The sequence below is a fragment of the Labrus bergylta genome, chromosome 1 (genome assembly GCF_963930695.1).
Source record: "Labrus bergylta chromosome 1, fLabBer1.1, whole genome shotgun sequence".
Lineage (NCBI taxonomy): Eukaryota > Metazoa > Chordata > Actinopteri > Labriformes > Labridae > Labrus > Labrus bergylta.
In genome coordinates this window covers 8,400,534-8,412,354 of record NC_089195.1, presented here as the reverse complement: position 1 = coordinate 8,412,354, position 11,821 = coordinate 8,400,534, and the positions used below count along the sequence as shown (strand labels likewise).

At 41.8% G+C, this 11,821-nt stretch overlaps 1 protein-coding gene across 1 annotated transcript; it reads left to right on the top strand.

The window, feature by feature from the left end:
• Window positions 1–8,742: 8,742 nt before the first annotated feature.
• Window positions 8,743–9,777, top strand: LOC136178599 (pancreatic secretory granule membrane major glycoprotein GP2-like). Its single transcript, XM_065953087.1, has 4 exons — window positions 8,743–9,050; window positions 9,176–9,335; window positions 9,446–9,521; window positions 9,632–9,777. Exons 1-4 carry the CDS (start codon window positions 8,854–8,856, stop codon window positions 9,649–9,651), a joined length of 453 nt encoding a protein of 150 aa, XP_065809159.1. The 5' UTR covers window positions 8,743–8,853; the 3' UTR covers window positions 9,652–9,777.
• Window positions 9,778–11,821: the final 2,044 nt, after the last annotated feature.

Here is an 11,821-nt window from a genome sequence, read left to right as displayed (position 1 = left end):
CCCCATAGTGTGGTATGGTTTGATGGTGTTTTGTCTCTCTGTAGCCCAGTGGGTGAAACAGCTACTCAGGTAATCTGATGATTATGGTTCGATTCCCCAGAGTTCCATACTACTTGTTTATTATGGAAACTTGTTCCTGTGGTGACAACAGTCACCAACAGTTGACCTACAGGTGGTGCTCAAGTACTTCAAAAATGTTAGCTGCTGCTTGGAAGTGGAAAAAGCTGCCAAACAGACTGTGGTAGCGATGGCTGCCAAGGCCATGGCTGTGATTCTAGTTGAAAATGTGGTTTCAGACATGCCTTTTTTTCTTTTTCAGAAAGTCAATATCATGGATGTGGGCAATAATGACAGTGCCTAGGGTGTGTTTTTACTCCTGCTTTTACAGTGTTTTACCATAAGAACATCAGGTAAACCATCTGACTTCATTTTTTCATGTATCTTTTCTCCTATTTGAGTTGTCATGTGCTTCAATTAAAAGCATTTGATCAAATGAATAAGTTCATTTGTTTCCCGACACACAAACCAAACTGATTGCGCTATATATGTGGGGGTTTTGAAGACCAATTAATAAGAATGTGATACTCAACTTTTTCACAGTATAAGCCTACCCCGCTAAAAATTCTTATGATATTTAATTCTGTTAGTGTTGCATTTTACCACCCCGGTGATAATGTATATCAGCTATTCTTACATTATTTAAAGAGCCCATATTATGCCCTTTTTGGGGTTCGTATATTTAATCTATGTACCTACTTTTGTACGTTCACAATAGCTAAAGTCCGAAAAAAGTGTCGGTTTTCATGTACTGCTCCTCCTTGCTCCCTCCTACGCTCTGAGTCCGTCAGCTACGCTCTGCTGAGCCAACACTGTTAGACCCCACGTGGGCCAAGTCTGCTCTGATTGGTCTGCCGATCCGCTCTGTCGTTATTGGTCAGACCAGAAAAAGCATGATATGGGACCTTTAAATACTAACAGTTTAGATGTCATTTTTCTGCACCACCAGGGCTTTCCCCCAGCTCCAGATCAGGTCCCTCCTCCCAGTCTGTCCAGTTCAGCTGTGGATCCACTGTGTGTCCTTCAGGCACAGACTGTGTCAGAATGAATGGGACTCTCCAGTGTGCTGACCCCTGCCAGGAGTACACTGTGCTGAATGATGACTGGCGATCAACAAAGAACACGTCCCCCCAGAACCTACACTGTGACCAACATGTTGACTGGCAGGGCTGGTATCGGCTGTTTCTGGGGCAAACAAGTGCTCATATTCCAGAAAGGTGTGTGGCTGAAAGAAGGTGTGGAACCCATGCTCCTCTGTGGATAACAACTCCTCATCCCACACAGTCAGGTCAGATTGTGAGCCGCACTGTGTGTAACTCATGGTCAGGAAGCTGCTGTTATTTCTCCTCACACACCATTCATGTCAAACTCTGCTATGGAAACTACTTTGTCTACAAACTTGTGTGGCCAATCTCATGTTACTATGCATACTGTGCAGGTATTGTTCCATTTGTAACATTAAGTCTGTAACAAGAGATTTGAAATTCTCATCTAATTCAGTTATTTAAAGAATGACTCTATTGTCCTGTTGTTCTTAATTCTAAATAAAAATGTTCCTTTAGTTAAGCATCAGTATCTACTTGTTTTCATTGTAACCAGAGGTGAACGGAGCAACTCCCGAAAATCCTTCAACCACACCTGATCCAAGTACAGCGACCTCTTCTGCCAGTCAGGTCAATATCACCTCCACCACAACACCCGACAACAGCTCAGCAGTTGAGGGTGAGGTCCGTCTGGTTAACAGAGGGAACCAGTCCTGCTCTGGCAGAGTAGAGATCTTCCACCGTGGACAGTGGGGGATGGTGTGTGATGATCAATGGGGCCTGGCTGATGCTCAGGTGGTGTGCAGACAGATGGGCTGTGGCAGGGCTCTGTCAGCACCATCAGTTGCCTATTTTGGACAGGGCAGTGGACCCATCTGGATGGATGATGTCTCTTGCACAGGCAGCGAATCAAAGCTTGGAGAGTGCAGGCACAGAGGGTTTGGATCACACAACTGTGGACACAATGAAGACGCTGGTGTCGTCTGTGAAGGTAAATATAATTGTTTCGATCTGTCAGAAATTCGTTATGGTGTTATATTCGGCAGAGAGGAGTTAAGTAATCAGGAACCTGATGGAGAAATATGAGTTTGATGCAAATATTATCGTCATGCTCTTCAACCTTTAGGAGTCTGTGTCCTGTTGAAGTAGATAGGTAGTATGTAGTTTTAACATATATCATTGTCTTTATGATGTTGAAGAGGGTTTTACTTGTCAGATAACTATTTCATTAACATAAAATATAATCTTTACACTTCTTAAGCAGCTAGAGACTGTTACAATTTTTTTAAACATCTTGTCTTTTGAAGTTGTCATGAATGTTAAAAAAAAACAAACAAAGGAGGTGGACCCAATTGCAGAAACTAACGGAAATATTTACGAACTGAAATATCCAAAAAGTCCAAAAGAAGGACACAAACCACGAGGAAACACTGACATCTACAACTAACATACAACAACTTACAATGATCTGAAAACACGAGGGAAGGAACACAAAGACTAAATAGACACAGGGTAATCAGACACAGGTGAGACGTATGACACAGGGAAACACAGAGACAGGAATTAAGACAAGAAACCGTGAGGACCAGAACTACAATATAAATCAGGAAACACTGAAGACACAAAGAGAACTCAAGAATGTAACAATAACAAAACACACTAGAACATTGTTGGGGTTGTATCAAGTCAACTTTGGTTATATTCTTTAATAATTATACTTAATTATTAATAATATAAATAAAATATCATTAAACTATGTTTAATCTCGTTTTGGGGCACCAACCTGTAATCAGGTAAATATAACCAAAATATCACTCAAATCAGTCTCAAATTAGTTATTTAAGTACTAATATTATTAATAATGAATAACTATATTTAATAAATTGAAGGCGTGAAATCCGTACACAAAGCCTTCGCACCCAGCTTATATCACAATGCAAATACACCAGTAATCACAAACAACTGCTCTCTTAGATTATAACAGAATTTATGTAAACAAAGCAACATCAATCCAAAATCAATGAACTTAATTAAACAAATAACTATTATAAACTAATCTAAGCAACAAACATTATCAAGCAAAGGCTTGTGGAAGGGGTGTGAATGTAGGTGTGTGTGTGTGTGTGTGTGTGTGTGTGTGTGTGTGTGTGTGTGTGTGTGTGTGTGTGTGTGTGTGTGTGTGTGTGTGTGTGTGTGTGTGTGTGGGGAGGGAGATGGCTTCGTACCCACGTGGTCGTTCACGATGGCGCAAACCTAACAAAGACCTGGGTGCGTGCGTGTGTGGATGAAAGGGAGAGAAAAGGGGGGGGGAAGATTACTTCGTCCCACGTGGTCGCCCTTCCGATGGCGCACACCTAACAAAGGCCTAAATGTGGCCTTAATGTCTAAAAGAGTCCGAGTTCGACCCTACACGATCTGTGTCTCTGAGGCGTCTGGATAGCCGCGAGTGTTTAGAGCTCTGTGCGTAATGGCGCGGTGGTGGAGTTGGTCTCCAGATGTACGTTTACACGGGAATATGTGTGTGTGTGTTTGTAGAAGGGGAAATAAAAGAGGATAAAAGAGAATAAAAGAGAAATGCATGCCTGAAGAGGCCGGATCACAGTCCGACTCCCGCGCCACAACTCGGAGTAATTCCCTTCATTCACAGAAACAAACCAATGGCCGAATTCAAGTTAATACGGCTTACACTGGCCTTTCTGATCAGAAGAGTAATACCCGGTTATAATGCTGTTACGCTAAACACATATAGGACGCAGCGGTCCGAAACAACAACAAGAGTTTTAAACAGTTAAAACTCAGGACGCAGCGGTCCAACAAAGATAAAAAAAATTACAGTTTCTGCTTCGATCAACAATTGTTAAAAACACTCTCTAAAGCTAATTCTGCCCAGACCTAATTAAGCCTCACTTGTGAATCGCTTTGTCCGCGATTGGTGAAAGGAAAAGAGTCCGGCGATGGAGCAGATCTTCTGTCCGTCCTGGTGCAGAGGCGTCTGATGGCGGCGAGGGTCCCTTACGGCGAGACGCTCTCCGAGAAACTGAGATGCGTTCACTGGACAATCCGAGCTCGGAATTTAGAACACTGCCGGCCGCGGATTACCTGCACGCCAAAAAAACTTAAAACAAAGGACGATTGTTGCAGAAACAGGAGGTGAGCTTGGGTCTCCGAGCACTAGAAGTCAGCGTGTGGAAAGAGGTCGAGCAATGGAAGTCTTGGAGTTTTTGTAGCCTGGCCTGCTCCATGGGGGGTCTACCTCAGGTCCCCTCCAATGAGGAGAGAGAGGTTCCGGTCCCCCCCTTACTTCACGCGTAGGTGCGAAGTACCGCAGGGGATTCTGGGATTAAGAGTCCTTTTAGGCCTCTTTGTGATCTCAGTGAATAACTCAAATGAGGCTTTTACAGAGGTGCAGGCCCAAGTCCATTGTTTGACTGTCCTAAGCCTGCGTGGCCCAAGATCCCCCCTTTGTCCTGAAGAATGGGATTGCGGGTCGCGGTCTTTAGGGCAAATAGGGCCAACAGTCCATGTGTTAGGAGACAAATGTTCAAATAGTTAGTGAGCAAAAGTCCATACATTTTGAGAGGCATTCGGTCTGGGCAGACACTGAGGCAAAGTCTGGGCAGACTGTCTAACTATGTCTAAAGCTAGGCATAAAACATAACCAGGCATTAGCAAAGCTTTGCTACTCAAGGTGCATTCTTTAACAAAACAAATGAAACAAACAGACAAGAGGAGAAGAGAAAGAGAAGAGTATCAGTTGTAGATTTGTGGGCTAACTCCTAGCCTGGGCAGGAGTAAGCCTGTGGGAAGGTGTTTGTGGCATGTAGGTGTGTAAATGTACATGTACATTATGTGTTTCCCTACCAATGTCAAAACACAAAACAGAGACTAGGAAACATTCATGTTGGTAGAGTGACATTGTTGTGTTTCCAGAATGGAGGCTACACCCCCACTCCTATGTGGAGTCAGAATCGGGTTCTCTGTAAGCGAGGGAGACCCCCTGACATACCACATCTTTCATGCGCTCCAACTCCCTGGCAGAACTGGCAGAACTTGCTTCCTTAGGGAGCTCGTAGGAACTCCGGCTATACCTACCCTTCTGTCTCAGGCTACGGCCATCCCGAGAGTTCCGTTCGGATCTGGTAGTGATCAGTTCTCCAGGCTGGAACCTACTCTGTGGTTGGGTCCTACCTTCACCCCCCTGGCTCTGTTCTCTATTCTGCCGGTGATATGGTCTCTTATTCCTAGCACGAGGCAACTTGTTGCCCTCACGTGACACGTGACGTAAGCGTGTCTGCCAAACCACCTGTGCGAATCTCTTGATCTCTTTCATACTAAGCTGATGTGTACGACTATGCAGGGTGACATCTGAACGCACGCAGCCATGCAGATTGTGCATGAAGATGGACTTGAAAGTTGGGTTCTCTTCCAAACCTGGAGCCTCACGTCCCTGAAAATATGCAGATCTTAGTCGCCAGTAATAATCTTTGGGGGCCTCGTGCTTCTTAATAAATTGAAGGCGTGAAATCCGTACACAAAGCCTTCGCACCCAGCTTATATCACAATGCAAATACACCAGTAACCACAAACAACTGCTCTCTTAAATTATAACAGAATTTATTTAAACAAAGCAACATCAATCCAGAATCAATAAACTGAGGAGTCCCCCCCTTACTTCACGCGTAGGTGTGAAGTACCGCAGGGGATTCTGGGATTAAGAGTCCTTTTAGGCCTCTTTGTGATCTCAGTGAATAACTCAAATGAGGCTTTTACAGAGGTGCAGGCCCAAGTCCATTGTTTGACTGTCCTAAGCCTGCGTGGCCCAACAACATAGAGAAGCACAAGAATATGTAACTACAAAATAAAACAGGAAACTCTAAAGATCAAACAAGAAAACATTGACACACAAGGGAAACAAGCAACACTAGAATAGACAATCATCAAGAAAGACAGAAAGTGACAACTGAGCAACACTAGGGAAGAATGAGAAATTAAAACAAGGAAAACTAAACACTGAAAATACACAACTAAACAAGACCATATCATGACAGAAGTCACTCTTTCTTGTGTCTCTCATCATCAACATAATGCCTCATGTTTTCCGTCAGCTGCTGCACCAGTCAGGCTGGTCAACTCTAATAACCGCTGCTCTGGCAGAGTGGAGGTCTACCATGATGGTCGGTGGGGGACAGTGTGTGACGATGCCTGGGACCTCAGGGATGCTGACGTGGTGTGTAGACAGCTGGACTGTGGCCCTCCTCGTTCAGCATTACTAAATGCAGCTTTTGGTCCGGGCAGTGGACCCATCTGGTTGGATGATGTTGTTTGTTCCGGCAACGAAAAATCAATAACGGAGTACAGACATCCAGGGCTTGGGGTCCACAACTGTAATCACGTTGAAGATGCCAATGTCGTCTGTGAAGGTTAATGTTTACTCTTGTTTAAGTAATTGCCAATTGTTGTTGTTCATATTAAAGAGGACATATTATATCCATTTTCCACCTTTTCAAACAGTCCCCTGTGGTCCAAATTAAACATCTGTTATCAAAATATAACATGAATCAAGCACCAGTGGAGGTTTGTGGCCCTGTATAAACCAGCTCTCTCAGAACGCTCCGTTTTGGTGTGTGTGTCTCTTTAAATGCAATTACCCCCCCTGAGATTTCCCTGTAGACATCACTCCTCTGTAACGAATATAAAAATGGCAGATCTGTGCAAGAATTTTGTTCTAGGCTGGGGGTGGAGTCCATTGGTCGAGGTACCAGGGGAGGGGAGGGTATATTTTTTACCAGAATCCCACTGTGACATCACAAGGAGACCAAATTTGAAACGGAGGATTTTTCTTTGTGTTGTAAGACTTACCTGCAGAAAACAAAGGACTTGAGGGATTTATTTCACATTTTGTGGGTCAGTAGACACTCAGGTTACCCAAATATATGTTCAAAAATACTGTCGAAGTGGATTTTTCATAATATGTCCTCTTTAAATTCCAATATTTGTTCTAAAATGATTTTCTTTCACGTGTTCATAGTGAAGCGACAGTTTACAGAGTTTGTGATTTGGTTTCACAGGATATATGCATGATAATTTTTATTGTGTTCTCTTATCCTTTTATTCTTTTATTTCCAGACTCTGCACTGCATGATCACCAGCTAATTTGCAGCCCTGATAAACTTCAAATGGGGCTGGATTTGGCTGACCTCACCTCAAGTTTGAACCCATACTCTGGCAACTTGGCATCTCTTAATTGCTCCTGGGCCAGAGTACAAAATAACACGGTGTGGTATGAAGTAGACGCTGTGGAAGGTGCCTGTGGAAGCACTCTGATGGTACAGACTTAGTTGTTGTTTTATTTCTTAGCTTTTCCTTTGGAAATTAATTTCAACATTTTCTTTTGTCATGTTATTTTCCTTCAAATTGATTTTAAACATGCAGTTAATGGAAAAATGTTAAAATCTGGACCTCTTTAAAATATTTATCCTATTGTCCCTCTTCTTTTACTGTACTCCAAGTTAAACCTTATAGCTTTTGGTTGGTCTGAGACTAAATTTAAGGTGCACAGGGACTCATTATTCATTATCTTAAAACATTTTAAATATAGCTTCTCCCCCCTGTAGGGAAGTTTTTTCTCCCTCTCTTTGGTAATGCTTTTAATGGAGCTGCTCACAGCACTTCAACTAAAGTTTACATGTCTATGTGCTTTCCGTTAATTCAATCAACCCGTTTTTCAGAACAAAACAAAAACCAGGCTTGATGAATAAAAACACAGTTGTGCTGGTTTGATCAAAAATTCAGTGATATCATATTTTTTATAATCAAATTCAAGAATGTGATGGTACCACGGTGAATGAAAGCAGTGTTGTAGGGTTTGTGTCAGCAGCATGAGTATACAGGATGTCTAACCTATAACCCACTTTAAATAACATCATAGCCTACAGTGTAGGTTTTGTTCAGTATGAAAAAGAGAAACATGCTTTGTACAGCACTAAAGCCCATTAATAAAGTGTTTGAGTGAGGTCCAAACACACGTTTTGTTGGACAGTCAGCTATTTGAATTTATCCCAGAGTAATCCCATTGTTGTACTGTAAAGTCGATCCCTCTTCTCTCGCTTTGTCCTACCCTAACCCATCATCAAATTATTCCACTGCCTGTTGTCTGTATCAGCATGATTACATAAACTACTACAACCACAAAACCAGATTATTCAGAAATCATTTTGATTGTACAAAATTGAAGGTCCTATATGTATCTTTTTACATGTATAAATAGTTTTTATTGCCCATTAATAAGCGAACAGTTAACTGATGTGAAAAAGTAAACTGTCTATGTATGTTCCTGTATAAAACACTCCGCTCCGCTTACAGAGATCAACAGTAGTGCATGTCGGGAATGTCGTTTGTAAGATGTAAAATAAATCTAATATGGAATCTGTTAGTACAAATAAACGACCGGCCTAAAGCAGAACACAGACTCCTTCGCAGACTCTCATTATGCCGGTAAATATCCAGTGTTTCGTGGCCGATGATGATGCTTGTTTGTGTACGTACGAGCACGTATGACGAGCACGTGAGCGAGAGCGAGCAACAGGTTACTGGTGCAGTTCACCTAACGGCCGGCAGTGTCACTACAAACGCAGTATTTTTGAAAGTTACATATAGCCCCTTTAAGATGTTTAATTGAACATCAATTCAAACTTACTTTCTTTGCAGGTCTTCAGGGGGTATTTTAGGATCTGGTGCCGGACCCAGTGCCGTCATGTCTCTTTTCCGTAACTCCGCCTTCACTGAGACTTTCCCAGCTGGAGGGGTCAACCTGCCACTGGGTTCACCTTTGTACGTGGGTGTCTCTGTAACAGAAAGAGAGCTCAGATTTGTTGTTGTTCTGGAGGAATGTTACGCCTCTCACTCATCCGATCCTCACTATTACCAGCGATACTCTCTCATCCAGAACAAGTGAGTGTCCCTCTTCTCTTTAGACTCAGAACATTGTTTGTGGAGTTAAACTGAAATGGAGAAAAGTGAGATGTAGTGTAATATGCTTTATGGACTTGGTGAGCTCTTTTTGTTCTCTCTGCCAGGTGTTCGACCGATGCCCGACAGGTGTCTGTGATTGAGAGCGGCATGTCTTTGCGTGCTCGTTTCTCTGCCCTGCTCTTCCTGCTGGAGGACGATTATAGAGCCATTTATCTTCACTGCAACATAAGCCTGTGTGACCGAGAGAGATTTCACTGTGTCCCAGTAAGTCAAACAGTTCACTTCATCAATGAGTTGTTCATCCATAATCACTGCTGCTTAAAAAAATGGACAGTGACAATATCTGCTCTTTCTGTATCCTCTCTACCATGAAGTCCTGTCGAAGGAGGAAATATCGCTCTGTTTCCAGCTCTGTTGCTATGGACCGCGTCACCATTGGACCAATTGCTTGTGAGTAAATTGATTGATATGATTTAGTCTGAGGGCTGATGTCCCAACACAATAAACTGTGTGGAAATAACAAGCATGTTTTTTTCTTATATCTCTTTCCTAACCTTTAGGGGACAAGTCAACTAAGTGAGCTGGTTACACCAACACATCCCATAATGTCATATCATGAAGACGTTTCTCTTGTGCACAAGACATGAAACTATTTTGAAAACTGGTTTAACCTTTTATAATCAAACTTTTCACACTCACACACAGTCTGCTCTGATGGTTTTAAGTAGAAGGGGGCAGGTGAAATCCTGATGTATTGGTACAAATAGTGCAGCCATTGAATTTGTCCATGAAGGAGAGAAATGTAAGGGAGGTAGGCAGGAGTCAGGCTATCTAAAGGGTGCTGGTGATTGGGAGATGCAGGTGGATTTGAAAACACATTGTTCCACAGGAAATAGTTTCACTAGCCTGAGGCCTGACATAGTATTATGGTCTGTGAGTCAGAGGATAGTTTATCCTGTTTCTACAAACTCTCTACAGACTCAACTCTTGATTTTCTCTTGTGTAATGTTAGCACCAGGAATAGTTTCATTTTTTGTTTGTTTGTTTGCTTGGCCTTTTTTACAGAAGGACGCAATAGCTCAGAGAAGTTCTTCAGCTGGGTATAATGGATGCTGAGAGCTTGCATTAAGGAGGGTGGCTCTGGGACGCCGGAGCTTACTGCCAAGTCTTCCAGAGGTGTCGTGGGTCTAACTTGATGAAACACTGCTGAGTTTTCCCCGTAGACATCACTCCTCTGTAGCAAGACTTAAAATGGCAGACCTGCACAAATGTTTTGTTCTCGCCTGGGGGAGAGTCTATGGGTGGAGATATCAGGGGAGGGGAGGGATATTTTTTTTTTAACAGAATCCAGCATGTGTCATCACAAGCTGAGCAAATTTGAAACGGAGGAGTTGGTGGCGGGTCCTGAGGCTCCACCAGATGAGAACCAATTGTCTATTGGTTAGTTCCTACACCACATGTACACAGACCGTAGAGTTCAAACCTGACCTCCTACATATCATACCAAACTTTTCCCTCTTCTAAAGCTTATTAACATTTTTCAAACCATCTTTAGGTTACTGCTTCCAATTGGACCGGAGTGGAACAAGGGGATTGGGTTCATTTGTACTGCAAGGTATTGATGGGAAAATAAAATCACTTTGGTGACCCGCAGATTTTTCCTCTTACACTATCAAAATTTGAATGAATTCCAATCCATTGAATTATCATAGAATATATGGCATTTCCATCTGTACAAATATGCTTACAGTGGCATGCAATCCTCTATCATTGCTGTCACTTGTTTATGTTGTCAAAACTCTCCATGAAGTCAGATGAAACTTTGACACAGCACATCCACTTGATGAGGGAGATTGGCTCCGAATTTGAAATCTAAATTCTTTTTTTAACATCAACTAAGGTTGTTTTTCTTTCAAACTTGATCTTGTTCAACAATATCTTTATATTGTTAGCTGTTTTTTAAGCAGAATTTTAATGTTCCTGTTATCAAGTCATACTTTAAAATTAACAACTCAGATTTCAGAGAGTTAAAACCCACAGAAAATAAAATATTTCTGGAAGTACCATTACTTCTCTTTCATCTGCGTGTAGCTTAAATGGGGTCGACTTTGCTATCAAGATTGTGTGCCACACAATAACATTTATTTATGATGATCAAAACAACCTCAGCGTCCAAATATTATCTGTTAATCTCACTGTGCTTTACTATTGGTTTAGCTTAATGGAAGTCTTATCAGTAAAATAGTTTGAGCCAATTTACTCCAACGCATCCAGAGCAGAAGCTGTTGTAAAAAGGATATTAGGATATTAATTTGATAATGGAACAAAGTCCTGAGTCGACCATTTACTTGGCATAATAAAACATTTATGTTGGAGATATGATGGGGAAAAATTATGGGAAGGCACAAAACAATCTCACTAAATGATTATAAGAAATTATACATTAATACAAAATAGGTCATCCACTCTAGCACACTGTTATCTTTGTTTTTTTTCCCTGCACTGAATAATTGTCGCTCTAGATTTCAGAGAAATACCAGACCCTTTAAATATTATGAAACTTAAGATCGGGTCCTAAATGCACAATATGTAGTCCAAACTGCTTCCATGAGACATCCAGTTTGATGCATTCATGTAGCAAGTGCTGATTGGATTGGATTAAATGGAAATCGTCAAAATGAGATTTGCACATATTAACTAAAATCATGATAACACACATGGTGGATAGTTTATACAAAGTTCTTTTGTAT